General features: G+C 49.0%; 4 protein-coding genes across 9 annotated transcripts in view; 2 read left to right on the top strand and 2 right to left on the bottom strand.

Moving 5' to 3' along the window:
• Positions 1-49: 49 nt before the first annotated feature.
• LOC114862096 (protein mono-ADP-ribosyltransferase PARP11-like) lies at positions 50-3,047 on the bottom strand. Of its 3 annotated transcripts, none has more exons than XM_055512034.1 (7): positions 2,908-3,047; positions 2,135-2,255; positions 1,982-2,057; positions 1,783-1,855; positions 1,579-1,706; positions 1,225-1,376; positions 50-1,129 (listed from the first exon to the last, which is right to left on the bottom strand). In XM_055512034.1, the coding sequence occupies exons 2-7, from the start codon at positions 2,178-2,180 to the stop codon at positions 813-815; spliced, it is 792 nt and encodes a 263-aa protein (XP_055368009.1). In that variant the 5' UTR covers positions 2,181-2,255; positions 2,908-3,047; the 3' UTR covers positions 50-812. The 3 variants fall into 3 exon arrangements, with proteins under 3 accessions (XP_055368009.1, XP_029017887.1, XP_029017886.1); XM_029162054.3 differs by lacking the exon at positions 2,908-3,047 and adding an exon at positions 2,516-2,651; XM_029162053.3 differs by lacking the exon at positions 2,908-3,047 and adding an exon at positions 2,516-2,651 and having other exon boundaries at positions 1,225-1,372.
• Positions 2,956-9,747, top strand: LOC114862091 (sodium- and chloride-dependent GABA transporter 2-like). 3 transcript variants are annotated; one of them, XM_029162047.3, is made up of 17 exons: positions 2,956-3,096; positions 3,463-3,611; positions 3,908-4,089; positions 4,300-4,434; positions 4,609-4,749; positions 4,836-4,953; positions 5,383-5,433; positions 5,870-5,999; positions 6,265-6,399; positions 6,981-7,084; positions 7,166-7,290; positions 7,436-7,548; positions 7,626-7,763; positions 7,867-7,969; positions 8,723-8,823; positions 8,994-9,140; positions 9,218-9,747. In XM_029162047.3, exons 3-17 carry the CDS (start codon positions 3,915-3,917, stop codon positions 9,383-9,385), a joined length of 1,884 nt encoding a protein of 627 aa, XP_029017880.1. In that variant the 5' UTR covers positions 2,956-3,096; positions 3,463-3,611; positions 3,908-3,914; the 3' UTR covers positions 9,386-9,747. The 3 variants fall into 3 exon arrangements, with proteins under 3 accessions (XP_029017880.1, XP_029017878.1, XP_029017877.1); XM_029162045.3 differs by lacking the exon at positions 2,956-3,096 and adding an exon at positions 3,250-3,384 and having other exon boundaries at positions 3,467-3,611; XM_029162044.3 differs by lacking the exon at positions 2,956-3,096 and adding an exon at positions 3,250-3,384.
• A 206-nt stretch (positions 9,748-9,953) lies between these two features.
• LOC114862093 (sodium- and chloride-dependent GABA transporter 1-like) lies at positions 9,954-19,643 on the top strand. The gene is made up of 15 exons (XM_055512033.1): positions 9,954-13,716; positions 14,403-14,786; positions 15,112-15,243; positions 15,728-15,828; positions 15,972-16,081; positions 16,156-16,288; positions 16,679-16,813; positions 16,905-17,008; positions 17,090-17,214; positions 17,352-17,464; positions 17,531-17,662; positions 17,912-18,014; positions 18,248-18,348; positions 18,552-18,719; positions 19,014-19,643. The coding sequence occupies exons 2-15, from the start codon at positions 14,543-14,545 to the stop codon at positions 19,107-19,109; spliced, it is 1,797 nt and encodes a 598-aa protein (XP_055368008.1). The 5' UTR covers positions 9,954-13,716; positions 14,403-14,542; the 3' UTR covers positions 19,110-19,643.
• Positions 19,644-19,659: 16 nt separating this feature from the next.
• iqsec3a (IQ motif and Sec7 domain ArfGEF 3a) overlaps positions 19,660-26,807 on the bottom strand; it is a 49,379-nt gene continuing 42,231 nt past the window's right edge. The window contains exons 11-14 of one of the 2 annotated variants that reach the window (XM_029162042.2): positions 26,628-26,786; positions 25,607-25,699; positions 25,282-25,325; positions 19,660-22,560 (exon numbers count right to left, since the gene is read on the bottom strand). In XM_029162042.2, the coding sequence (XP_029017875.1) occupies positions 21,991-22,560; positions 25,282-25,325; positions 25,607-25,699; positions 26,628-26,786 (866 nt within the window). In that variant the 3' untranslated portion in view covers positions 19,660-21,990. The remainder of the gene's footprint in view (positions 22,561-25,281; positions 25,326-25,606; positions 25,700-26,627; positions 26,787-26,807) is intronic. The other variant, XM_029162043.3, reaches the window with a different exon arrangement.

Here is a 26,807-nt window from a genome sequence, read left to right as displayed (position 1 = left end):
GTCTGGATGCTGTGACGTCACAAACACACAGCAATGACAAACGACAATGTGCGAGTTTGTTTTTAATACAGTAGTACATGTGCTGGCTACATTCATTTTATGATAAATGTACACACGGTGCAAAGAGAACCTGTTTCAGAGGGTCTGGAATCGAGTCACGTCCACTCCCACCAGTTCATGACACAAACGTATTGCTCGAGGAAGATTAAACGGCGCGACATTGCAAACGCTACGTGTCAATGTGACACAGTTACACAAACCTTTCGTGGAAAGGAGAGGAAAGTGCTCAGATGCATGATCCAAAAAATTCAGAGGTAGAAGCGTTTTCATGAACAGAATATGGAAAGGACCATCAGCACTTAGATGATACGCAAGGTGCCAGGTTGGACGATGCTCAGGGATGCTCAGTCAGCGACTGGTGGGTGAAGGCGGGTGGAGCCGTGTGGCGGTTTGTGGACCTAGGTCCGCATCGCTTGCTCGTGCACGGCTCTGATGATCAACGGGCTGATGGCAGGTGTGGGACACAGCCTGCATGTGCCACTGCACCAAAGCTGAACAAGCAAGCGGAGTCTGCATTTACTAACACAGTGGTTCATCCTTTAACAACCCAACCCGACTATTCTGTACAGAACAGCAACCGTACAAATCTGTATATGGTCTTTAGTGTCTTATCCATGTGAGTTTCCATGTATCCTCAAAGGCACTTTAAATGATCCTTGCTCCAATAAGTGCTGGATCTCCTTAATTAGCTTGTTTTTGTTCAAGCTTTATCTCGGCCTCCACGAAGCGGTTGCGCTCCCTCTTGCTTGGCATCAGTAGAACTCAATCAGATACTCCGGGTAAATCTGATTGCTGTCGAAAATGACATAAATCTTCGGAGTGGCCATGTCGTCCACGCAGCTGTCATAGAAGTTGGTGAAGCTGGCGTCCTTGGAGGGTGGCCTGCAGTACATGGGGTGGCCCACTGTGTATTCTCCCACAAGCACCCTGGCCAGGAACATGGTCTTGTAGGGAGGCTCGCTGGCAAATATCGGCGGGGCGAGTCCGTGTCTCTGCAGCGTCGTGCTGTGCTTGCCCGTGGTGTGGCAGAATTTGCTGGAGTATTTGGCGTCCCGAGCAAAGTAGCTCCCTGGAAGAGATGAGTGCGACAGAAATGCTGAAGCCTTACGGAGGGCGCGCAGCGAATCGCTTCGGTCGTCTCATCACAACGCGGAGGGGACCTACCTTTGCCATAGACGTCGCCGTGGCTTCCTGTGAGCCGCCAGTCGAAGTTAAACGTACATATAGCTTGTATGTTGCTGTGTCCTGTGCCATGGAACAGCATTCGCTCCTCAATGTCCAGTGTGCGCTTGACTTTTCGCAGCTGTGTTTTCTTCCTTAGGGGAGAATGAGTGAAATTAGCCCAGAGCAGCAGAACACAGAACAATGGTCATAGCTTCGTTCCTGTATGAGTGTGATGCGGAGCTAAAGGGATCTGCTCAAAACTGACTTTTATTGGGCAAAGACAATGTTTTGGCAAAGGTGACAATGCTCTATTGTCTGTGGTGGAAGCTGGATGGACTGATAACTGCGGTTTACCGGCAGAAAAACTCCCACAAGTCCAGGTTCTGAATCCTCTGAATGGATTTGATTGGATGATCCATCGTCCTTTCATACAGCCTGGCCACTTCTTTAAACTCATAGGTGTCTCTGCCCAGTTGGATCAGCTGCGGATAAATCACTTGTGGATTAAACACTATGTAGAATTTGCAGGCGTCAGACAGATACAACAACAGCGCTCACCTGATATGGCTCATCGGTGTTGATTCTCTCCCAGTGACAGGGAACAGGCAGGGCAAGATTATCGCAAATAAACCTGACACAACAGAGCGAAGAGAGGAGAGGAGTTACAGAAACCCTGACCTTTCACATAAAACATGACATTCACTGCCTCACACGGTTTCTGTTCTCTGTATTTCCCCCTCAAACAACCAATTCTTACCTGAAGCCAGTTGCAGAGTGCAGCGAACGCTTGATCGGCCGTTGCTTCCCTGTTGTGACGTTAATCTGCCGCATAACTAGCAGGGGAATGATAAAGGATTAGAGCTGCAAAAGCACCGCCTTCACCCAAAACAACGTTGTTTTATCGACAAACCTGAAAAGTCCAGTCTGTACGTGTACTTGGCCGTGTAGAACTCCATAACGCCGCGCTGGTTTCTGTTGTAGCACTGCTCGATCTGGGCACTGGTCACAGAACAGGCTGCACTGGGATCAATCTGATCAGAATGATGAGAAAATGAATGAGCTCATTCACACACAAAAAAACGGTTCTGTTATTATTGTTTAACATGTGAAGGGTTTTAACAACTGACAAAAAGTGATTGCCATTTAATGACTGGTTTTTTTATATACAATGCCAAAATAGATGATTTAGGATAATCTAATAGTGTTTGACGGGCACTAAACGCTGAGGTTACGCAGATGAGGTGTAGGAGGGGCCTGAACGGTACAACGACGTGTGTTTGCTGTGAACTACCTCGAACATGTGCCACACGCCACACTCGGCCAAGTAGAACCAGCACCAGTTGGGCTCGGACGTGTCCATCTCCTCAATCTCAGAGGACTCCTCCTCTGACGACCTGATGGCTAACATCGCTAAATCTGCGGCGGAACGCGCGTAGGACACGGGCGGCAGAGCGCTTCGCCGGGGCGACGCTTCCCTCGTCACACGAACGCGGCGTCAAGGGGACGTTTGTTGTCCGAACCACGATCGCGAGGGCGTTTCATCCTCCTCGCGAATCCAAACTACTGCAGGACTCCCCCCCTCCGCACACACACGTCGAGCTAGCGCCGCTGCCCAGCCGCGGCCGCGTCTCGCCTCCCCGGCCGTCGCACCCGCGTTCAGCCCGCCTCTAACCGGCTGCCTGCCTTTATCGGGGGGCGAATCCGTCATGTGTTGTCACGGAGTCTCGTGGAAAGCAGCGGACGACCAGCGCTGCGTAACATTTTCGCCTCCCCGTGCCTTGTTTACATTTGTTTCCTGGTTGTCACGCACGCAGCGTCACCCGTGACGTCACACCGCCGCGGGGCGTCAGGGCCCGGAGCGTGTTCGGCCAGGTAATAATTTATCTGAAGCGCCGCTCAGACTAGGGAATTGGACGTTGCGATGAAATACGATATCGGATCTCTGCACAAACACGCCGGAGAATACGTCACCCGACGGATTCGCGGCGCAAACACGCCCCAGCACGCAGCGCCCGCAGCTTTTCTGTTATAATGGGACTCAAACTGGGAAAACAAAAGCGAACGCTGGGAGGTGAATCCAGTGCACATGTGCACGGCCGCTTTCCCACCGCATGCGGCTTCATGGTGGGGCTGTCTGCCCGTCAACCCACGGCAAACGCGGTGGGCTATGATGCCTAGTGGCCAGTTTCAAGTCATTAATCAGCTTACGTGAACATCATTTTCCTTTTTTTTATAAAGACAGATTGGCTTAACTTCCCCAGCGGCAGCTCGCAGGATGTGGGGGCAGTGTGCGGAGCTGGCTTCAGGACACACCCCTCTGGAAAATCTGCCTTTTCTTCCAACTTTGCTCAGTCGCTCAAGGAATTCCTTCACTGCACGCTCGCCTGGTGAGTTACGTGCACTCATAGCTTGTATTTCTATATTTGCTGTTTGTATTGTATTGTGACGTTTTAGTGAGTTATTTACCCCCCAAAAGAGAAACTAGTGCAGTAATGTCATTATTGACATCTGGGAGTTTTTGCCATTGATTTTAATCTACGATGAAACTGTAATAGATCTGCATGCATTTGACTCATACCTGCATTTATGGGAGCTGCGCACAACCAACATGGCATCCTGTGCATAGCCTGCGATTCATTTGCTTCTGATGCATAAACACTGCGTCACCATGTGCCTTCAACAGGGAGATCATGACTGTGGAGACAGACAGGGGGGAGTCGGGGGCAGATAAAGCTCCCCAGGAAGGGCTCCCGCAGAGGGAGAAGTGGGCCAACAAAATGGAATTCATACTGTCCATGACTGGAGAAATCATCGGCCTGGGAAACGTCTGGCGCTTCCCTTATCTGTGCTTCAAGAATGGAGGAGGTGAGGGGCCGATGCTTAGAAGGCTCTGCCTCGTTAGGTTCCAGTTGGTTGAGTTGCATGTCTGAACACATAGAGTACTCAGCAGATTTTTTTATGGCCAATGCAGCTTAGTGCTTTTCTATTGCCAGGCTAGCCTGATGGTTTACAGGGTAACAATGCAGCTATATTCATGTAATATCAGAGTAAAACTCTATCCCTGCCTGCTTTCAGGTGTCTTCTTCATTCCTTACTTTGTGTTCCTCTTCTTCTGCGGCATCCCCATGTTCTTCCTGGAGACTGCTCTGGGCCAGTACACCAGTCAGGGCGGGGTGACAGCCTGGAGGAAGATATGCCCCATGTTCCAGGGTAACAACAAAACCTTTATAGAATTGCACAACAAATGACATGGGTGTTGGGAAAAGGCGATGTTTGCCAAGCGTCCAACCTTGGTTTTGCATGAACAAAGAAGGGATCAAATGCTTGAAGCTCACAAATGCTAGAAAGTGCCCACTGACTGGATGAAACGGCTGCGTCCTGCAGGGGTGGGGTATGCGTGTCAAGTCATTGTGATGTATTTGAACATCTACTACATCGTGGTGTTGGCCTGGGCGATCTTCTACCTGATTAACTCCTTCAGGAGCCCCCTGCCCTGGTCCACATGTGACAACTGGTGGAACACTGGTAAAGGAACCTCACCACACACAAACACTGTGATCGGATCAGAGGTGCTCCATGTATTTAAACTGTCATCGACCTCCTTCTTCAAGAGCTGTGTTACAGTCGCGCCGGCGTCTTTGCCAACCCTGATATGTTCCAGCCCAACTCCAACTGGTCGTTCCTCCACAACATCAGCCTCTCTGACGACTTTGAGAACTTCACGTACATGTGAGTGTTATCGAGCGACCCGCTCACAGGGTTTTGTTAATTTCCAGGACGTGATGAATGCTGGAGGCAAATCATTAAACTGGAATTAATACTTTAAAAGGAGGATAAGAATTGTGGGAGTAGCCTTGGCTTTTATGTGGGCACACCCGTGTCTTCATGTGTTCAGACAGAATAATTAATATTAATTGCAGCTCTGAGAACATTAAAAGTTGAAAGGCAGACTCAATAAATACATTTTGTACTGCACATGATCAGACACATCACTTATACTTTCCCAGCTCAGGAGTGATATTGTCCTCAAGCTTCATCAAAAAATAAACACAACAATAGGTTTTTTGAGGGATTCGTTTCACTGTAACTGTTTGTTGTACTGTACAAGCTTTGTTTTACACTAATCTCCCACCTGTGTGTCTTTTTGTATATTTCCAGCAATGAAACGCAACCGTTACTCATAAAGTCGCCGGAGGAGGAGTTTTGGATGTGAGCAAAAACACACTAACACCTACAAGCCGACAGTCATGGCATCCTCCCAGTCAGGGAGCCGCCGTCGGCTGGTCCACTCCTGAGCAGCAGCCGCTGGTTCCCAGATACATATACAGTACGCAGAGGCCCCACAACCACAAACGAGCAGTCGCTCTATCTTTTATTCAGTTGTTTTCCTTTCACATTGCTGCACATTTCACATTTCCCTTCACATGATCGTCGCCTGATTTACTGTGAGAGCAGACATTGGGAAACAACCGTGCAGCGTGATGAGAACAATGTGCGGCCTCTCTGGCAGCTTTTAATGTAAACCGAAGCTGCGTGAGCTAAACTCATCTGATCCTAACAGCTGTTTTGATGAAGGACTACGACTTGGCACGTGTTTGAGCGTCCTCTTTCTGCGTGTGTGTTTACATGTCCGATCCGATCGCAGTAACCGTGTGCTGAGGCTGTCGGACGACTTGTCTCTGGGTAAGGTCCACTGGGACTTGGCCCTGTGCCTCATGGCTGCTTGGGTTATATGTTACTTCTGCATCTGGAAGGGAATCAAATCCACCGGGAAGGTGAGTCCACGGGTCGTCCCCTCTTTCCTTTGTATGATGTTTGGCAGTCGACCTGCCTGCAGTCAGTGCCAGGAGCTACAGATGTGAACAGATGTGTGTGTGTGTGTGTGTGTGTGTGTGTGTGTGTGTGTGTGTGTGTGTGTGTGTGTGTGTGTGTGTGTGTGTGTGTGTGTGTGTGTGTGTGTGTGTGTGTGTGTGTGTGTGTGTGTGTGTGTGTGTGTGTGTGTGTGTGTGTGTGTGTGTGTGTGTGTGTGTGTGCGTCTAGGTGGTCTACTTCACTGCTACGTTCCCCTACCTGATGCTCTTCATCCTCTTCATCCGTGGAGTCACGCTGCCCGGCGCTGCGGAGGGCCTGAAATATTACCTCACTCCTGACTTCAGCAAGATCACAGAGCCAGATGTAAGAACATACACGGTTTTCACATCGTGCTGTTTAAAGACATAAAGTACACACGCCTCATAACTAGCATCTGATCGTGCAATCCTTCAGGGCAGACTTGTTCCCCCGGGGGTCACTTCCTCTTGTCAAACAGGCGCCTATAAGCATCTATTGCTGTTCTTTGTGTGGACTGCAGGAGACATTGCACAGCTCTCTGGTCCTCATAAGTGCTCTGCTCAGTGTGTCACAGCGCCTTTTGTCCCGTCGCTCAGCGTGCGTGCACGCGAGCATTTCAAAATAAAACTCAAGCCTCCGCGGACACAATCACTCCCTTTTTGTCTGGTGTCAGAAGTGAAGATGTTTTGCCGCGGAGGCGCTCACTCGTCAACTAGGGGTCTGTATACTGCTCTGGAGCCTGGCCAACGTAGTGGGCGGGACTAAGATCCCTGCGGTTTGTCTGATGCTAACCAGATGGGTCAAGGCCTGTAGACCGTCCGTCATACGCGGCAAACATCCAATCTGCACACACAAATCCTAAGCTGGCCACTTATGAGTCACACACACAAGATGGCTGACCTGAAGGCTGCTGTGGCCTCCTCCAGGTGTGGCGAGACGCAGGGACCCAGGTGTTCTTCTCCTATGCGGTGTGTCAGGGAGTCCTGACCGCGCTGGCCAGCTACAACCAGTACAACAACAACTGCTACAGGTCGGTGCCCTCAGCCGCTCAATGTGTGGCTGTTCTGCGTGTGAGCGTGCCGGTCTGAGCGCTCCCCCCGTTCTCCTGCAGGGACTGCGTAGCGCTGTGCTGTCTGAACAGCGGCACCAGCATCTTCGCCGGCTTCGCCGTGTTCTCAGTGCTGGGATTTATGGCCAATGACCTGGGGATAACCATGGATGAAGTTGCTGAGAGTGGTGAGTTTGGCCTCCACCTCGCCTCCTGTGTTCCACCTCTGCTGGACGTTTTCATGCGCGATGACTTTGCTGGCAACGTCCGGCGATGTCCACAAGATGGCGTCTGATCTTTGGCTCGCGCTCCTCCCTGTGTTGTTTGTGACAGGCCCTGGGCTGGCCTTCATAGCCTACCCCAAAGCGCTGTCCCTGCTGCCCGGCTCGTCCTTCTGGGCCGTGCTCTTCTTCCTCATGATCCTCTTCCTGGGCCTCGACAGTCAGGTACTGTACACGAGGCCTCGCGTAGCACACGGCATCGGCATCATGCCTGTTCTCACAGTCTTTGGTTTGTGTCACAGTTTGTGTGCGTGGAGAGCCTGAGCACCACCCTCACAGACATGTTCCCACGTCAGCTGAGGAAACCGGGGGCCAGAGAGATTCTGGTGCTGGTCATTGCGGTCGTGTGCTTCCTGCTGGGGCTGCCACTCATCTCTGAGGTAAACAGTCAATAGCTATTATCATTAAATAGTCAGCAGGGCCGGGTGAGGAGGCACCTGGTGACACATACGTCTCACTTCCTGTCATCACTTCCTGTTTCAGGGAGGAATTGTCCTCTTCCAGCTCGTTGACAGCTATGGTCCCAGTGGAACCAGTCTCCTCATCATCGCCTGTTTTGAGACTATTGCTGTTGCTTGGGTTTATGGTGGGTTGTGTCACGTGACAAATGACCTATTACCATCAGCGCATTAGTATGAACACAGTCCTATGCACAACTGGGAAAGTGCTCCACCTACTGGTCTGTAACCAGCACCAGCGTCTGTCGCTTTAGAGTCAGACATGTGGGACTTTCTCCTTCATTGTCCTTTACTGGGTGACACCTGTGCTCCTGTGTTTCATGTCTTGGTTGAACGTCTTATTTCTCATCTTACTCCTTGTTAGAAGAATGCTGTTAAAGTGAGTCTGCCTCTAATGTGTGGACATGTTTCCCCTCCCAAATTCAAATGAGGCCACTCTCTCAAGGTTGATTAGTGTAGCATTAATGTGGCTCTGTCTGCTTTCCTAAACAGGCTTGATTATTATGTATAATGCATTTGTTCCATCATCCAGCTTGTGTACTTTTCCAATCTCCCTTTAGTTTCCTTGTGTTTTGTGTTTGTGTGTCTCTCTGTTCTTCTGTACTTTTCTGTCTTGCAGCTCTTCCTTCTCTTTATCTCCTGATCTACTTCTCAGTAGCCCAGTCAATGAGGAGGTTGGAGCTTCATCGTCCTTGTATCAAAATAGTTATTCTGCAATTGAGTCAATAATGATGTCTTCACCTATAGGCAACACTTTAAGGTTGTAATAGGTGGAATTTGTGGTTTTAGTCAATTTCATTAATTTGAAAGTCCGTCTTTTTAAAAAACAAGCCTGGTTTGTTTTTTGTTCTTCTGGCAAATGGCTCTGGGTACTTTTGAAGGGGCGGACCGTTTCTATGACAACATCAAGGACATGATCGGGTACTCCCCATTCCCGGTGATCAAGTACTGCTGGTTGTTCATCACGCCACTTATCTGCACGGTGAGTCTTCCCACCTGAGTCCCGTCTCTGGTACTTGACTCCTACGTTGTTCTTTTATTTCACATCCTCTCTTCAATGTTAACAATTATGATTTATTATTTCTTTACTGTATGCACACAACTGTCTACACTCAGATACGCCTTCAGACCTGACCACTTCCTCCCCCACAGATCACTATGCTGTATGACCTGGCTCAAACACGTGCTCCTTTGGTAAACGGGCAACCACTGGGCTCCTGGGGCAGCACGCTGGGCACCCTGCTGGTCATCACTCCTCTTCTGTGCATCCCAGCATTCATGCTAGTTGCAGCCTTCAGGGTGAGCTAATATTTTACTGTTCTGCAGATATGCGTGTTCTACTTACCTGTGCACGGCATTTTCCTTATTCCAATCAGAATCACGGAAACATGACCATACCCTCCAGTGACCTGCGTCAGGCTCAGCCACACAAGCCGGTGCTGACACTGTGTAAACGCGTCATCCGCGGGGCACAAGGGCCACCGAGCAGGGACGTGGATGAATGTAATGAGAAGATGAGGACTGAGGAACCTACTGGGGTTTGATGGTTGTTGACAGTAATTGACCTGCACGAGGTTATGGTGCATAGATGGCATGGCTGAATTTAGGCCAAAAACAAACTATTGCAATTCTATGCAATATTTTTTTACATTTCTACTTTAAAGTTTACCCACTTCCTGAGTCAGGGATATTTCTGTGTAGTTTTTACTACATACAGTCTTCACTTGATGTTTTTACAACATTTGATTGCAGTGTTCTTGCAGTTCTTGTTTGTCATTCAGTGAATCCAGCCAAAATGTCAATGTTAATCTCAGTGTGTGATATTTGAATGTGAGGAGGTGAATCTAGGACTTTACATTGATCTGTCACTACTGCCTCATTGAGATAAATACTGTATTGCATCTGATCTATAATGCTGTGCTTTGCCCATTGATTGGTTTGTTGGTGAGTGAGCAGATAAACATTCCATACAAGTTGAGGACAATCAGTTTATAAATTTAATTAATTGATCTTTTGTGACATTAGGAGAGTTTTGATGTTTTTTGCCCCCAAAAAAGAAATTTGCTCTGGTCATCCATTTTTACATAGCAAAAAAATGACTTGAAACTCCGCTTATGTGTGAAGAGATTGATGACCATGAACTTGCCACAGCGTGCTGTAATGCCAAACTCAGCCATGTGTGTAATGCAACCAGGCATTCAATTAACAGACCGCCCAGTTAGTTACTACCTCACTTCACCCTCAGCTTCCTCCTTTCCGTCCTTGATGACACGGAATGACCGTCAGTCCGGAAACAAAACCCTTTGAGCTTAAAAGCCAAAACCGCCTACATGATGAATTTGGTCAAATAGTGGACATAAGAAATTTACTATATTAAAGTTACAAGATACCAGAGGTATCACAGAGCGTTTCTACCCATCAGCCTTTACATAACCAGAGCAGAGGTACAGTAATGGAAAATCCCAGTCCCTGACACTGCAAACACAATAAGGCCAGTGGGCCATTAACACTCAGCATGGAAAGAACAATACGAGATTATACTTTTGCTTGTGTTTATATGTTAAAATCAATGGATTGAAATGTCATCTAATGGAGCGGCAACACAACATTAGGAAGCACTCTGAAGCAGCAGTACTTCAAAAACAAGCACTAAGGACATTTTATAGTTCCTTTCCAAAAATCACAACAATATCACAGCCCATAAATCAGACACAACAATAAAAATGGGCCAGGAAGTAATGAGGTGTGCGTCGAGGATCAGATTCACAGAGTTAAAGCACGAGCTGTTTGTTTGCCAAGCCACCTTCTGCCCATGTTTCCCCACATTCTGTCTGCAGAAGTGAAGAGCAGGGAGATGCGTTGATTCAGCGTCTCTGGTCCCACGGCTCATATTTAACGGCCTTTGTTGGGTTGGCTCGCATCTCGTTAGCTTCTTCATGGGGTTTGTAACGTGGGGACTTCACCTGTTGCCCATTGCTGCTTGTCAGGTTGTCATTCATTCTATCTGTCTATAAATTGTGTGTTTATCTTCAAACGTTCCTCAGAAGCGCTGAATGATCTACAGGTTGTGGTTGCTGTTCTATAACTAAAGGGCCTTAACATCCTGTTTCTGTAAATCCGTTAAATCCCTGCAACCTCTGAGTCCTCGCTTGTTTATGTCGCTGTCTCGTTGGACAGAAATGCTGGCCTCACAGGGTCCTGGGCAACTTTCCAAAAAGCATCAAAATGCAGAGGACATGGATACATTTTATGAAATTATCACAGATTAACAGTTCCTAAGAGGCAACACATGCCAGAATCACTGTATACTTACTATGCTGTTTTATTTGCAGTTTTTCAGGCAAAAGTCACTTTGAGCCTTAAAAATCCCCCATGGCATTTTATGTAATGTGGGTTAGTTTATTATTTCACATACTCAGTCCAAATATCAATGCATTCCAGGGAATGTATTTGTGTCTTGATCAATATTTAATGTGTCTCTGAGCTCAGCAAGTCCCACAGGTAAAGAGTCAAGGAACAGAAAAAGGCCGCGCCTCATCACTCAGCGACAGTGAATGCCTCATGGTAACAGACTGCAGGCTCCTCACATGCGTTGTGTTTGGGCTTGATTCTCCCTCTGGGGCTTTCACGGGGGCTGCGCCCTGCTGTAATTTGTTTTGCTGCGCATGAAGGACAATGGCTTTACGTACAGCAAGGTCGCTAGCATTGCAGACCCTTGCAGTGGTAACACGTGACTCTGAGATGATGGGAGCGGAGAACGGGGCCGCTAATGGATCCTCCGGGGAGGAAAAGCCCAGTGCAGCGACGGCAGCTGGATTCATGTATCAGGCGAACTGTAAATGAAGGCATTCGCTGCCCTCTGTCACCGCTCTTATCTGATGCTCTTTCTTTCACTTTTTCCTCTCCATCTGCTGCCGCTGAACCCCATTTCTGTGTATCGCTTCATCTTATTCCATCTTATCTACCCAGGCCCCACTGTGACATATCAACTTTTCCCATTTTCATCTCGCTATCATTCCATTCTGCCCCCCATAAGCACAGTGCAGCCTTACAGTTTATGCTGTGTACTGTATACACCTGTTATTCCTGGCAGTGGTTTCTCTGCCCTTGCTTAAAAAAGATTAAGAGAGAGCTTAATCTTTTTTTTTTATCATTAACACAATCATGGTCTTGCTGACGTTTGCATCGTTTGTCCCAATCCTGATGTAATGTATGCAGCATGCATCAGCCCATGCATTACTGGTGTTATCCTAACTACGCCTGCCAATGGCCCCTGGGTGTTTCTCTGTAATAAGCCCTACATTCACATGCTGTGATTTGTAGGCAGTTCACAGGGAGGCCTCAAAGACGGCAGCTGATGTTCTGTCTCCCTCGGATAAATACTGGGCAAGGTTGAGGAATATGGCAGATGCTGCACTCACACTGTGGCACCTTAAGTGTGCATTTACCACGTGATGATACAGGTTCCTTTACACTGCAGGTGCATGGACTCTGCGTTTGATGAAAACCACTGCAGTAGCTCAGCTTTCGCCCACCGGTGTGGTGTTGCCAGGCCATTGTGGGAATGTTCATTAGTCTTTCTAATTGGCTGGCGATAGAATATCTTGAGCAGATTTTAACACCTGGAGGTTACCTGCCTGCCAGGAGAAAGGCAATCAGTTGACATCTCGTATCTAATTTCATTAATATTAATGAAGACGTTGTTCCACTGTCACCAGAGTAATTAAAAAGGCAACACGGATAACATCACACAAGCTGTGTGTGAGTGTGAGGCCACAAGTGCACTTGTTTTTATGTTAAGAACATTGTTGAATGATGTCAAGATTAACCCTTGGATGGATTCCTGAGCAGACAAAAGGCACCAGCCTCTGTGGCTTCAGCAATAATGAGTGATAGGCCACAAAGGGAAAAGACAAATAAGCAGTAATGGACAAACATTAAATGCTTGAAATGCAAATCGTCCTGCAGTACATGTGCTTCCTGTCTTTCAGGGTGGGCTGGGCAGGTCGCCACTGGCAGTTATGGGCCCTATGGAGAAAATTCGCGGTCCGGCCCTACGATTTATTAATAGTACTGACCACTACCTCCTACAGTACTTTCCCTGGTTGTTGAAGTTGGTTAGACTGCGAAACTTGTAATAAACTTGTAATTAAGGTTGTGATTCCAATCTAGCTGCGTGATGAATTATTTGTTTTGATGATAACATATCCGTATTCAGGCAAAATTACATTCATTTATTTTAGAATCGTCCAAACCAACGGTGCCCGTGGGACTGGATGTTGCATTAAATTCTAAAATCAGTGGGCCTTTGTGTGATGCTGGCGTACCCACATTTGTGCTCATACGTCTACAGGGTCTTTGCCAGCGGCCATCTCTGGTTTCATTCTCCAAAAGCTCCATGAGCTCTTTCACAGATCGGGCCCTTCTCTGGTGGGAAATGCCATGGTAACAGAGCTGGCAGGAGCTGACCTCTGCCGCAACAGCACATGCACACAGTGCTCCGATACACACACCCGTTGGTGCTAGAGCTCCCCAGAATGGGACGACTGACATGCTGCCCCCCCCCCCAACGGCCTCAGGGCCTCACTAGTCGGAGCTGAGTAGCAATCAAAGCAGAGACAGGTCGAACTTTATTAGCAACCACTCGATAGCAGCAGCGGGAACAGCCACAGATCCTGCAAAACGCAGTTGGTGGACTGCAAATTCAAAAAAGGCTTTTGCAGCAGCTGGTATTTTATGGCTTGTGTCGAGCCTGGAGATTTGGCTTGAAGCTGTTTACAGCTGGCGCAAGAAGGCTTAAGATTCGGGACTTGAGAACTGCTGGTGTGATAAAGTGAAGCTGGCAAAGTGACGAAGGACTTTGGAAGTCTCTCAGGTACGATTCCTGTTGTTCCCTCTGCTCCTTGATTTGCTTTAAACATCCATTCAGCTAGTTATGAGCCAGTTCAGCTCAGTGATTCAGTTTATAATTTCATCTAATAAACTGCCACAGTACATTAAAAATTATGATTTATTGGAATGAATTAACTGAATTCTGTGAAAAGGCTGATGGGGAATAATGTGTTACTACTGAGGATACCTGGACAATAGTTTGAACTATGTTTTTAATATACTGTATGTATGTATGTATGTATGTGTGTATGTATTTTAGTGTTGTTTCATTTATCACAATTATTCCCTCAAATATTTTAAAAAACTAAAAAAAATATGACAGCAACAAAATTTAGGTGAATATGAATTTGCAAACATATACAAGAAATCACCATTGACATGAAAAGTGTCAAGTGTTTTAGTTGTTTTGTGGAGGCTAATCAGAGTAAAGCTCATAAAGCATTTGGGACCATTTGTGGGTTGATCAATATTTGCAGACATGAAGGACTTCCTCCTGGTGCCTGCACTTCCTGGGTGTGTGACGCCAACCAGGCATAAGATCTGGGGTAATTAAACAAAGGTGAACGTCTTCATTGATTTTGATAGATGAATAGAAATGCAGGATTGGTCTGAAGCTGAAGGGTTTCTAATACACCGATCAAACCTGTGGCGTTGTCCTCTTGTTTGCAGCTCTTCTTCTTCTTGATCGCTGAGTGCCACCACGTTGTCCTGATTGTGGCCCATCGAGCTCTAAACCTTGATTGAAAGCAGCAGGTGGGCTGTCGCAGCCCGAGGACCACACGGCCCGTTGACCCGACCGTGTTCCCACCATGGGCAAGACTGGGCAGAGTACAGTGGACCTGAACTCCCCCACAGAGGTCAAGCAAGCTGTGCCGTTTGAGGAGCTGGATCCTGTGACGCCCCCGGCGAAGAAGAAGAAGAAGAAGAAGGAGGAGCCGCCTGACAGGGGGAGCTGGAAGGGACGCTTTGATTTTCTGCTGTCGTGTGTGGGCTACGCCATCGGTTTGGGGAACGTCTGGAGGTTCCCTTATCTGTGCGGCAAGAACGGAGGAGGTGAGTGTGTGAGTGGGCACAGCAGCGAAAGGTCCAGTCAATAAAACACCGAAATGACAGCGTGTTAAGTATAACTGTATTGTGGACAATAAACAGTTTTACAGGGAAGCAATTTAATGGCTTTCTAATTATGAGGACGGCGGTAAAGCAGAGACACTTCATCCAAAACTACCACAGTCAAACTTATTTACTCCTTTTAGAAACTAAGGTTTATAGCGAGGCAGTAATAAGTAATGAAAGGTTTTAAACCAGCAGTGAAGCTCTGTTACATATCGCACCATCCTGTCTAACATCTTACATGCTCGTCTGCCGGTGTGTCTGTTAGGGGCCTTTCTCATCCCATACTTTCTGACCCTGGTGTTTGCTGGCATCCCCCTCTTCTTCCTGGAGACGGCTCTGGGACAGTTCACCTCCGTCGGAGGGCTGGGAGTGTGGAAACTCATCCCCATGATGAAAGGTACGACGAGCAACGAGGTGTGACGTTGGAGGAGAGGCCAAAGAGGAGTCGCTTTGTGTGTGTGTTTTGTTTTTGCTCATTATATTCGCTCCGTGCCAAACACCATGAATATAAAAGCTATCAGGGAGCAGAACTTCGGTTGAGGCGAATGCGTTTACTCGATTAGGGATGTTTTCCCGTTGGAATGATCAGTGGTGGCAATTATAGCGTCGCCTCCGAGCTCGAAGAGTTCGAGCGGAGCGCGTTTCGTCTGCCGCCAGCGCCGACGGCGGCATCGCGAGTGCGTTGCTGTGCCAACCGATAGTCAAAGCCGCGGGCGGGTAAACATTAGAAATGGCAACGCAACGAAGAGGGGCCGAAGCCGGTGGAGATGGAGAACATGGGGATATGTGGCGTGATGCACTTTGCCTCTCGGTGTCGGGCCACATCAGCGTCAGTCTGGAGCATCAGCTGAGCTCATGCTCATCTGTGGCTCCTCCTGCAGGTGTGGGTCTGGCAGCAGTGGTTCTGTCCTTCTGGCTCAACATCTACTACATTGTCATCATTTCCTGGGCCCTCTACTACTTATTCCACTCCTTCGGATCGGTAAGTGGAGGATGAGGCCAAAACTAGAAACGCCAGTGTGCCAAGAAAGCAAAACCTCACAAATTAAAACTCCACCTGGACCCTAATATTTGTTGTCGCCAATCTGATTCCTGGCTGTAGATTCTCTATGCTTGTGCGTGCAGGAGCTGCCGTGGCAAAGCTGTAATAACCCCTGGAACACGGAGAAATGCTTCTCCAACTACAGCCTGACGGACACCACCAACCTGACCACTGCCGTGACGGAGTTCTGGAAGTGAGTCTGCGAGCTGTGTTCCTGTCACACCCCCGTGCTCTGGATCTGAAGCGCTGTGTCTGAACCTCATCTAGGCACAACATGCACCAGATCTCCAGCGGTCTGGAGGAGCCAGGGGAGCTGCGCTGGCCCCTGGTGGGCACCCTGGGCCTCGCCTGGGTCCTCGTCTACTTCTCTATCTGGAAGGGAGTGGAATGGACGGGGAAGGTCAGACCCCAGCTTCTCTCACTCCTCCTGCTCTCTTTCACTTAATCCCCAAATTCCGAGGTATTAAAAATGTCAATATAAGTCAGTCTGTCTGCCCACTGCCTGGGATTTTTAATTTATAGCAAGTCCAGGCGATGTATGTGGGCAGCAGCACATTTACACATTCACTGCCAACAATAATTGGATTTTAATGTGTGGTGTCTGAGAGCAGTTAGGAAAACGAACTCCCCCAAGGCCCCAGCCTTGATGGAGGTCACCAATTAAGCAGCATCACTGTGCTGCAGAACTGGGACACATCCTGAAGGCTGTGCAGTACCTGTGTGACAAGAGAGGAAGAGAAAGGAATCGCTTGGGCTTCGCAGTCTAAACTCTAACACAGTGTTCTCCTAGGTGGTGTACTTCTCGGCCACCTATCCCTACTTCATGCTGCTCATCCTCTTCTTCCGTGGGGTCACCCTCCCCGGAGCCGTGGACGGGATCCTCTTCTACATTACCCCAGACTTCCACAAGCTCATCAAGTCGGAGGTACACGTAGCGTAGGCCGTTCACGCCACTGTCGTGCAGGCAGTGGAGGTGGGAACGTTCTGTCCTGTACTGGGTGTCTGTTGTCCCACAGGTGTGGCTGGATGCGGCGACCCAGATCTTCTTTTCCTACGGCCTGGGCCTGGGCTCGCTCATCGCCCTGGGCAGCTACAATCCCTACAACAACGACGTGTACAGGTCAGAACCGGCCCAGCGCCAGCTCCGTGCGTCCCGCTCGGAGATGCCCTGATGCGGCTCGTGTTGCTTCTCCCTCTGCAGGGACTCCATCATCGTGTGCTGCATCAACTCCTGCACAAGCATGTTCGCCGGCTTCGTCATATTCTCCATCGTCGGCTTCATGTCGCACATCACTAAGAAGCCTGTGCAGGAATTAGCAGCGTCAGGTACGGTGTCGATCAAACCCAAGTAATGGGAGCCTTTACTGACCTTCCACCGAACTAGAGTCTGGATTCTGCAGTGCATTCCTGCTGTCATAACTCAAATATTTGAGCGCTGGAATCAGTGCGTGTGTACGTTTCAGGCCCAGGTCTGGCATTTTTAGCTTATCCTCAAGCCGTCAGCCAGCTGCCAATGTCCTCTCTGTGGTCCATCCTCTTCTTCTCCATGCTTGTGATGCTGGGCCTGGACAGTCAGGTACGACCGGCCGTCGCGTACTTTAATTATTCAGAACCTCGTGTCTTAATAAAACCCGTGTGATAGTTTTGCACAGTTGAAGGCTTCATCACAGCTCTGATGGATGAATATCCCATGGCCCTAAGGAAGAGGAAGAAGGTCTTCATCCTGATCGTGTGCTTCATCTCCTACATCATCGGCTTCTCCAACATCACACAGGTGCTAAGACGCCTTTGTGCATTTGCTTCGTTGTTCTTAGTTTGAATCTGTGCATCTGATTCGTACTGAACATTGAGCTTCTTACGACGAGAGAAGGCATTTTCTCAACACTAGGAAAAGAAATACCCTCCTGCATAATACATTATGACAAAATGGTCTTGCAACAACCCGCGGTGTGCATTCATCATGCATTTTTTATTTAGTAAAAAGAGCTTTTAATATTCAGCCTCTGTGTTTGTGTTGTTTCAGGGTGGTCTGTACGTGTTCAGTCTTTTTGATTACTACTCCGCCAGTGGGATGTGTCTCCTCTTCCTCGTCTTCTTCGAAACCATTTCCATATCCTGGTTTTATGGTAGTATTTTAAATAATTCACGTTTTTAATAGTTCATGCTTTAGAGGACCACATTTTAAACTAAACATCATACAATCATAATGCATCCAAGCTTTCTAGATTTTGCTCGTGCAGCTAAAAGCTCCATATAAACCCGTGTCGTTTGTGTTTATTAGGCTCATCTCTCTAAAGGGTTTTCTGTTTATCTTTCATTTAGTCATTAGTATAAGTCCGTTTCTCTTTTTATGCTGCAGGAGCTGAGAGGTTTTATGAGAACATTGAAGACATGATCGGCTACCGGCCGTGCGGCTGGTGGAAGCTCTGCTGGAAGTTCTTCACGCCGCTGATCTGCGTGGTAGGCGGGAACGATCACGACCTCCTGCTGTGGCAGTCCATCCGTCCAAATCAATCCCTGCTCTGTGGATGGGATGAATAACCATTGGTTGCATGTTTCCCCGATACAGTTTTAGTATAAGGTTTTTAGGCATTAGTTTTAGATCTACAGCATGCATGCCTGTAATCCATGTGTCGTCTTGGTTAACTTCACTGTGTGTGTAGGGCGTGTTCACCTTCAGCGCCGTCCAGATGACCCCACTGACCTTGGAGACGTACGTGTACCCGCTGTGGGGCCAGGCGGTGGGCTGGTTCATGGCTCTGTCCTCCATGGTGCTGATCCCGGGCTACGTCACGTACATGTTCAGCTCCACTAAAGGCAGCGTCAAGCAGGTAACGTGGCGCGTTTGCTTGTGTGGACAGTTCGTGGTTCGTGGAGCAGAAACATGCAGGCTTCTACATCCTGTGACGCCTGCACTCATTCGCGAATGAACAGAAAAAAAAGAAAACCTAGCAGTAACTGCATTTGTGCCATTTCTTTGCCTTTTCTATATTAAGACACTCAAATTATAATTATAATTAAGCGTATTTGTTGACCCTGTGTGTATTTTTCCACCTCCAGACTCACCTTCACTCACTCAGTTTAAGCATGTTCAGACTCTGACGTGACTCTCTTTACTTGACTAGCGTTGGCGGAAGATGACAACTGCCCTGGAGGACAGGAAGCCTTCGGGGCAGGAGGAGTGCACGCACGCAGTGAGCGTAGGCGACGCGCACGTGTAGCCGGGGCGCTTCAGGTTAACGCGATCTGATGCCATTTCATCTTGAAGCTGTGCTGAAACGTCCAGCAATAATTAAATGATTCATTCATGAGGAGGCACAACAATGTGGTAAAAACAAGATGACTCTGTGTGTGAAGAACAAACCAATGTGATGCTTAGTCTCCAGCAGGTTGTGCTGTAAATATTGATGGATATTTGTTGTCGCTGCAAATCCAGGCGGACATTTTAAAAAGTCAACAAGATGCTGAACGTTTATGTAAATATGGATAAAGTTGTACAGGCTGTTTACTATAAGCTGCTTTTCCCCAGTGGAAGTAGACGTAGTTTAATTCTGTATAATGTATTTAATAAGTCTTAGCTCACACAGCAGCTTGTTTGATTTAAAAATTGTGAGAAGAAACATGTAAATACAATCACTACTTTAGGCACGCTGTGTTTTTATGAAATATATACATTCAGTTTGTCATATTCTAGGCATTATACTGTAAAATAGCATGCACTGTATGATCTAATCATTAAATATCTCCAAAAAAGAAGAAGCAAAGGAAACGTTTGTGGTGAATAGACTTAAATCATCTTTAATAGCATGTAGATATACTGCAAAGACAGGTAGAGAAGGAATCAAAGCCAACTCAGGGAGGTGATGGTTCAAACAGTGTCTTTCCACCTGTCTGACGCTAAGTCCGCTCACTTTTTGTCATTTTTTTAAACTAGTATGAGCAAACACAGTGTTTAAAAAGCCAGACGACATCCACGCCGCTCGCGAAGCAGTGCACTGGTGAAGCGGAGCCCTTTTGTCAGTTTCTTTGTGAAGGTCAGCCACTGCGCGTCCACACGCTACACTCCAGAAATGCTACATTGGTCGCACACCTGCCTCCGATCGTGTGTTTCTGCACGCACGGCAGGGGCATTTTAAAAAGATGCTTAAACGCTTCGTCAGGAAAAGCTGTGAAACCATAAACGGAGGGCGGAGAAAGACGAGGGGGGCAAAACTGGCCTCGTTTTGGCAGAATTGGGCTCGAGCATGTCCGCCTCAGCGGAGGAGGGGCATTCGCTAGTACACATCTTTATTTTCTTCAAAGCATCATTTCCAGCATAACAAAAATTCAAATCTTCATCTGCTCACAAACATGCAAAGACAATTCACCGGGTTTAAGGGTCCAGGTTCAGGAGGCCTCCGAGCTGATGCCATGCATAAAAACCAGCCGCGTTAAAGTGGACAAATCGTCCCAGGGGTCAATATTAAAACTCTTGTGCTAAAATGTATCGCACAACCTTCGAAGGTTCGCAGCCAGTAAAAACATTAAAATGGTTGGGCTCCTTAGGTCAGGAAGGTCACCTCAACAACCTGCACCCTCTGTGCAAAAGGACGGGTCTGTGATGAGAAGTCATCGTATCAGACATGGAGGCCAGATGGGAGCGCGGCTAAACGAGCGTCCTCGCGTTCGAGAGGCGGTGGCGGCCGCTGACCTGTCTCATAATGAGAAACGCGTGACGGGGGCGCTAGCATTTTGGAGGGGTTAAAGGTCGCTTGCTCGTCCGTTCCGACACTGCTTGAATGTGATATTTACAATCTTGGCTCGAGTGAAAGGAAAAGATCAGATAATGCCTCCCGTCCGTCCTGCTCTTATTTAAAGCCGAGCCGCCAGCGGCGCGCGGCGATACCATCAACGCCACCATTTGCAAGAGGCTGCGCGCGGGTTTGTTTGTCTGGTGGAAAATGTCACACTGAAAGGTTAACAGGGAGGAGGAACCCGTCACAAGGAGACGAAACACAAAACAAACGTAAAACACCAACATAAAAGAGACGGGACGGTGTCTGGGCGCTTGTGGGTGGTCTCCACCCGGCATTTCTCCACCGACGGGAAGAAACAGAACTGGAAATGAAACTAAACACAGATCGTGACCTTTAACAGCTGCAGCAGAAGCGTCTTCATGGTAGTTCACACCTCCCTGAAAAGCGACGGAGCTTTCCTGAACGGTTGCACACACAGCGTGTTACACGTGAACTGAACCGGGTTTAGAAAAGTGGACAGTTCCTGCGAAGCGGGAAAGTCCTGCGTCTGTTTGGTGTTTCTCTGAAGAGCGATGGGCGTCGAGAGCCACAACACGACGAGGCGCAGATGACAGCGCTATCTCAGGATGCTGCTTTTAATCCGGAGGAGTGGAGGATGAGAGAGGAGGCTCCCATCACACAAAGAAATCAGCAACGGTGCAAATGGGGAAAGAGCTTTTTATTAAAGAGCAGTTTTGGTCCTTATTTTCTACGCTCCTTCTGGGAGAAGGACTATTATCTCAAAGCGGGAGGGTTCTTTCCTTTTCATCTAGCCCTAGCGTTTAGTCAAGTGCAAAGAAGTCATTGTTGAGTGGAGGCGCATGTATTTTGGCACAGGTTTTTTTTTTTCTCTTTTCTCAGCTATGCACGCATGCGCACGTACAGCACGATAGGCATGAGGTCTGGGACCGTGAAAGCAAGACGAAGCAGAGGACGCGTCCATCCCGTAGCAAAACTGAAAAAAAAACAACCCAACAGGAAGTAAAGTCTGAGGGATTCACGCGTGGAATCCATGAGTTTTGTCTAGCAGGAGTTAAAACTGACAAAATGTATAGAAATTTGTTAAAACTACAATATTTCAAAATACATGTGGAATCAAGTAAATCTTTATATATGCACTTTGTTCCTGTCTCTTCTGAGACCTCTTTTTGATTTCTGCTTTTCTTTAAATATGTGCATATTAATGTGACTCTACTTTTTTTAATATAGCTCTTTCAGTTTATGCATCTATGTACAATATGTACTGGTAAATACGTGGAGACTGGTGAGGTTGAGTGGCCGTGTGTGTGCGAGTGTGTTGGAAGGGAAGCAGTACTAATTCTCCTATTTACACCATGCTCCGGGAGCCGCTTGGGGTCCGGTGCAGACTGAGGCGGGGGTCTGGTGGTATGTACTGGTGCGGGTGGTTGTAAGGCGGAGGCGGGGGAGGCAGCGGAGGCTGGTGGCCGTCGTTGCCATGGGAGCCGTCCGGCGAGCGCACCGGGGTGGACATGGCCGACTGACTGAGCTGGTGGAGGCTGTGGTGGTGATGCTGGTGGTGAAGGTGGTGGTGGTGGTGGTGGTGGTGGTGGGTGGGCGTCTGGCTGAGGAAGGCCTCCACGCGCCCGTGGCCGCTGTTGTCCAGCATGATGACCTTGACGATCTGCTGACACTGGATGAGCGTGTCGGGCCGCAGCTCGGCCATGCTGACGGCGGGCTGGGGGTGCGGCTGGAGGCGGAGGTGGTGGGCGGGGGTGCTCGCCGCCGAGTGCAGCTGCGGGCGCGGAGGCGGAGCCGCCTGCTGGAGCGGCGGCTCCCCCCGCTGGTTAAGAAGGGCCGCGCTCTCGGGACTCTGAGCCGCGCTGCTGCTGCTGCTGCTGCTGAGCTGGTACGTCTGAAGCCTGTTGTGAATTGACACCTAGTTTAGAAAACAGCCAAGAGAACAGCATCAAATGTTATAAAACTGGTTCCTCCTCTACAGTCCGTCAAGCCCTCTTTTTCTTTTTTGGGGGATGGAGAACGCACAGCACACACACATACAGGGCATGCGTGTCGGGGGGGGGGGGGGGGGGTGTAACGATACTGTGACTGCTGCACCCCCAACAGTGTGGACTGGGTGCTGGGAGAACCAGTGTGTGGCCCGGTTCGGGGGGGGGCGGTGTTGGGGAGTGGGGGGGGTTAGAGCTTCGGTGCGGTGCTACAAAAGGGGCCCGGTGGTTCCAAAGGGGACACCGAGGGCCCCCGTGTCTCCTTCCAAACCACTGCGTGGCGGCCAGCGGGGGGCGACTGAACCAGAACAGGGACGAGGGTTCAACGAAGAAGAGGGGGCGGTGGAAGAAGAGGAGGACAGGAGGTGAGCAAGCCGACAACCACAGGCATCCACAGGCAACACTCATCAGGATGCACACCTCCACATGTCACATTCCTGCCTGTCGTCTACCGTATCTCCCTTCACTCAGCCGGACCGGCTGCTGCCGTTGCTTCATTGTATGTGTCTCTACTGCGTTTCGAGCCAGCGCGAAAGGTTCAGCGCTCAGACCATGCTCCTTTAAGTTTTCATAAAACTAATTCTGGTCCGAATCCTAACGCGCGTAGCACAATAACAGGGCTTTATTGTTCACAGCCAGCAGCTGACTCCGTCCAGCCTGCATTCATGAAGGCTCCTGTCCTCCCCTGTCTCACATCGTCTCTCTCGCTCTCTCTGGAACGCGATGGTCTGTAAGATCTTTGGTGAACTCTTGATCTGGGGCCCGTTTAGCATAGAATTACCCGTGGTAATTCTCCTGCAGTATAATAGAGCTAGTGTGAGGCATCGGGGGTGCAGCGGGGTTCTTCCATTCTCTTGTAGCGCTTGCGTGAAAGGACTCCATTAACATTTGCTCCCATTCAGTTTGCCGGCCGCTGTTTCTCCTTGATGACTTGGCGAGAACGTACGGGCTGCTGAGAATTTAGCAACACAGATAGAGAGCAAAGGGTTGCTTTGACTTTCAAAAAGTTCGAATTCTGTGGAATCGAAAATCCACAAAACACCATGAATCTGGCTACAAAGTATCTGCTGTAAAAATGTTACAGTTTTACTTTATTTTTAACAGATTACTTGTGTTTCACAAGCACAATATTTGCTACTGTAAATAACCAGCAGCTTCAAATTATGCTAAAGCTTCTTATTGAAATGTTTTCCTGCCATTTTGGTGCTAAGCGGTGATTTAGGCTGAGAAGCCGCCTCTGCTCTAACGAGGCCAGGTGCCTTAATTGCCTTCTCTACTGGGTGGATCATTAGCTGGATTGGCTGCAGCTGGGAAAACCTGCCGGCTTCTGTTTGTCTGGGCCTCCTCTCCGACGCAGAGCAGGCGTTTGTCTTTTAGCTGCGTTCTGTCTGAAACCTAAACCTCGCTTCCTCCCATGCGGAGGTTATCAAGGGGAATGTTTGATTGCAGAAGTGAAGACATGCACAAGAATAATAAACTAATTTATTAAAATAGAAAATAAGATGATTATGGTTATCTTCAGGTTATCTTTTCAATAAAGCAACATCCACAGGTGTGAAGCTTGATTTCAGTCCACTTTATCGTCGCTGGCTTTAGCATCCCGGCACAGTTCTTATCAAGTATTCTGTGATTAACGACTTGCTGTGGGTTCAGGCAGGTCTGTATTCGTGCCCCTGGCATCAGCGGTATTTCTCTGAGTGACCCTCACGGTTTCCAAGATAAATGTGTTTCGACAGCTCCCCACCAGCTCCTGACATTTACTGTAGGCTGCGAGGGACGAGGGAAGCTGAAGGCTGCGCCGAGGCGCAAACAAGGGGAGAGAGAGAGGGAGAAGCATCCTCCCGTTGGAAAGATATTAAAATCCTGTGAATTGGAATTGATTTTAACGAACTATAGTTCTTCCAGGATGTGGTTAGTGGCTTTTCCATGAACTTGTACTGAGCATTAGAATTTACTGAAGTATATAAAAGGCTCATGTTGATCAAAGCTCTCTATTAGCAGCACCTAGCGGCCTGCCCACTTATTTTTATCCTTAAATGCCTCTCGCGTCACCGAGGGGAGGTTTGCTCTGCGGCAGCGTGTCGCTCTGCAGCTATAAAGGCTTTCTGCGCCGTCCTGCCGTAGATTCGCAGCCTGATGGGGACAGTGGGCCCAGTTAAATGTCGAGGTGACCGTTTCGCTCATCATCTGAAAGGTCGTCGGAGGCCTCCGACGGTCGTCTCCGAGCCTCGTGGGTAATGTAGTTCGGCTCTGGAGTCCCAGCAGGGGGCCGGAGGGCCACGGCCCGGGTCAGTCTATCTGCCTGCGTGCCGCTGTGTTAATCGCAGTGTCCGCTCTGTGCTCTCCTCGTCTGCGGCTGCAGGAATTTACAGCCAGTTCCTTTTTCAGACGAACAAATATTGTTTGAACGAGTTCCCCCAAACCACTTTACACATGTTCTTCGGTTGTTGGGGTTTCCTCTCATGCCCGCAGCGCTTTCCCCAGCAGCACTCATACTCTCATCCACTCTCAGCCACTCCTGCTTGACGCCTCTGGTCCTAAGGATGCAGCCTGACTAGCTCTGGGCTCTCCTCCTGTCTCATCCTGGGATGCTGCAACGCCGCCCTGTTCTACCTCTGGTTTGGGACACGGCCCTATCACTAAGCACTTACCTCCACAGCACCGTGTCCGCTTCTGTCGTCTACATCCTTGTTACCTGGGGAAAATGTCAGAGAAGGGGGGCAAGAGTGGCAGCCAAATGTTAAACAGCACCAGCCTCATTTATTTTACAGCTGACAACAGTATTGGCCACGGTACGATGTACGGTGGCAGCTAAGCTCTGGCAAAGAGAAAGACTCATCTGTCAAACCGGAGGCTGCGGGGCCCACATTTCTGTCTATGAACCCATTAAAACCGCACCCGGTGCATTACTGCACGCGGAGACGGAGGCTCCGCAGTGGGTTTAGCATTAAAAAGCAGCCGTGCCCACACACGCACCTGATGGGGACCCCTGCTTGCCTCGCAGCTCTAACTGCGTGCCGTTGTTCTTTACCGAGTGCGTCTTGGCCCCCTGCTGCTTCTCCAGCTCCCCTGCAGAGAACGGATGAGAGACATGATCATCGGCGTAATCACTATGACGGAGAGCAAAAGCGGTAGATGGGTGGATACACACACACACACACACACACACACACACACACACACACACACACACACTCTCGCCTCCCACTCTCTTCTCTGTCTGCCTCTCTCTAATTAAACTTCACACTTGATGGTAATTGCATGTCATTTCTAATCACGATGACTAAATGTTGTTTTGTCTCCGGCGCCGTGCTGCATTCTAATTTTGACGCTGAGCCACACCGCTGCCAGGTGAGACCTCCGGGGCCGCGGCACACGGTGTTCAGCGGCCGTTTTAGTGGCGAGTGTGACACAAATCAGACACAAACTAGAGCAGAAAATGTTTACGCAAAACCATTTAATGGTAACTGATTTAAATATTTGATCTCCTCTTGACGAGAGGTCGTGTGTTCCTGCCTGCGCTCACATGCCAACACAGGTCCTGTCTGGTTCCTCCCCTCTACCCTGCCTGTCTCCATACATGTGTTGTTGCCTGCTGGCCCTCCCCTCCCTGTGACGGCCAAGCCCAGCGGGTCCTCCGTGACGCCAGGAGCCTGGCTCCGGCTCCGGCTCCTCTGCGTCTCCGTGCGTGTCTGAGTATGTGCATGTCTTATTGACTGGAGCATTTCGTTTGCCAGAGATTCAGCGGGACGCCTGGCTGCGTTCAGGAACACTGGCCTCCTTTCACCTGCAGCTCATGCCCTCCTACGTCTGTCTGCGCTGCAGTGCAGCAGAGGAAACAAAACGCATCGCACACAAACAGAGGATGAATTCTGAGAGTCGACTGGTCTGATGCAAAAAGGGGATGTTGACCTTTTGATCGTCATACTTGTTTCTTCTAAACTAAACCTGACGACTAATCACTTTGGGTCATTTAGGGCACAACAGCGCCGCTTACACTCGATGCGTATCTGCTCCATCTCTGACACCTCTGCGATGGATTCCTTCAGGTCTTCCACGAACTTGAGCAGCTCCTCGGCGCTTTGCGCGCAGAAGTGCAGCACCTGCTTCTTGTCCGAGCCGAACGGTGAGAGGATGGTGATGCCGTGGGGGTAGTCTGCTGGGCGGAAAGAAGTGC

Source organism: Betta splendens, chromosome 9, assembly GCF_900634795.4.
Source record: "Betta splendens chromosome 9, fBetSpl5.4, whole genome shotgun sequence".
Taxonomy (NCBI): domain Eukaryota; kingdom Metazoa; phylum Chordata; class Actinopteri; order Anabantiformes; family Osphronemidae; genus Betta; species Betta splendens.
Note: the sequence above shows the minus strand (reverse complement) of the source record. Positions and strands in the feature narration are given on the sequence as shown.

Coding starts and splice junctions, on each gene's coding strand:
- LOC114862096 (XM_029162054.3), bottom strand. CDS start 2,632: ATGTTAGCCATCAGGTCGTCAGAGGAGGAGTCCTCTGAGATTGAGGAG. Junction 2,058..2,134: donor GTACAGACTGGACTTTTCAG/GTTTGTCGATAA, acceptor TTCCCCTGCTAG/TTATGCGGCAGATTAACGTC. Junction 1,130..1,224: donor CGGCGACGTCTATGGCAAAG/GTAGGTCCCCTC, acceptor CATCTCTTCCAG/GGAGCTACTTTGCTCGGGAC.
- LOC114862093 (XM_055512033.1), top strand. CDS start 14,543: ATGGGCAAGACTGGGCAGAGTACAGTGGACCTGAACTCCCCCACAGAG. Junction 14,787..15,111: donor GTGCGGCAAGAACGGAGGAG/GTGAGTGTGTGA, acceptor TGTGTCTGTTAG/GGGCCTTTCTCATCCCATAC. Junction 18,015..18,247: donor TTCCATATCCTGGTTTTATG/GTAGTATTTTAA, acceptor TTTATGCTGCAG/GAGCTGAGAGGTTTTATGAG.
- LOC114862091 (XM_029162044.3), top strand. CDS start 3,256: ATGGGACTCAAACTGGGAAAACAAAAGCGAACGCTGGGAGGTGAATCC. Junction 7,291..7,435: donor GGATGAAGTTGCTGAGAGTG/GTGAGTTTGGCC, acceptor TGTTTGTGACAG/GCCCTGGGCTGGCCTTCATA. Junction 7,764..7,866: donor GGCTGCCACTCATCTCTGAG/GTAAACAGTCAA, acceptor TTCCTGTTTCAG/GGAGGAATTGTCCTCTTCCA.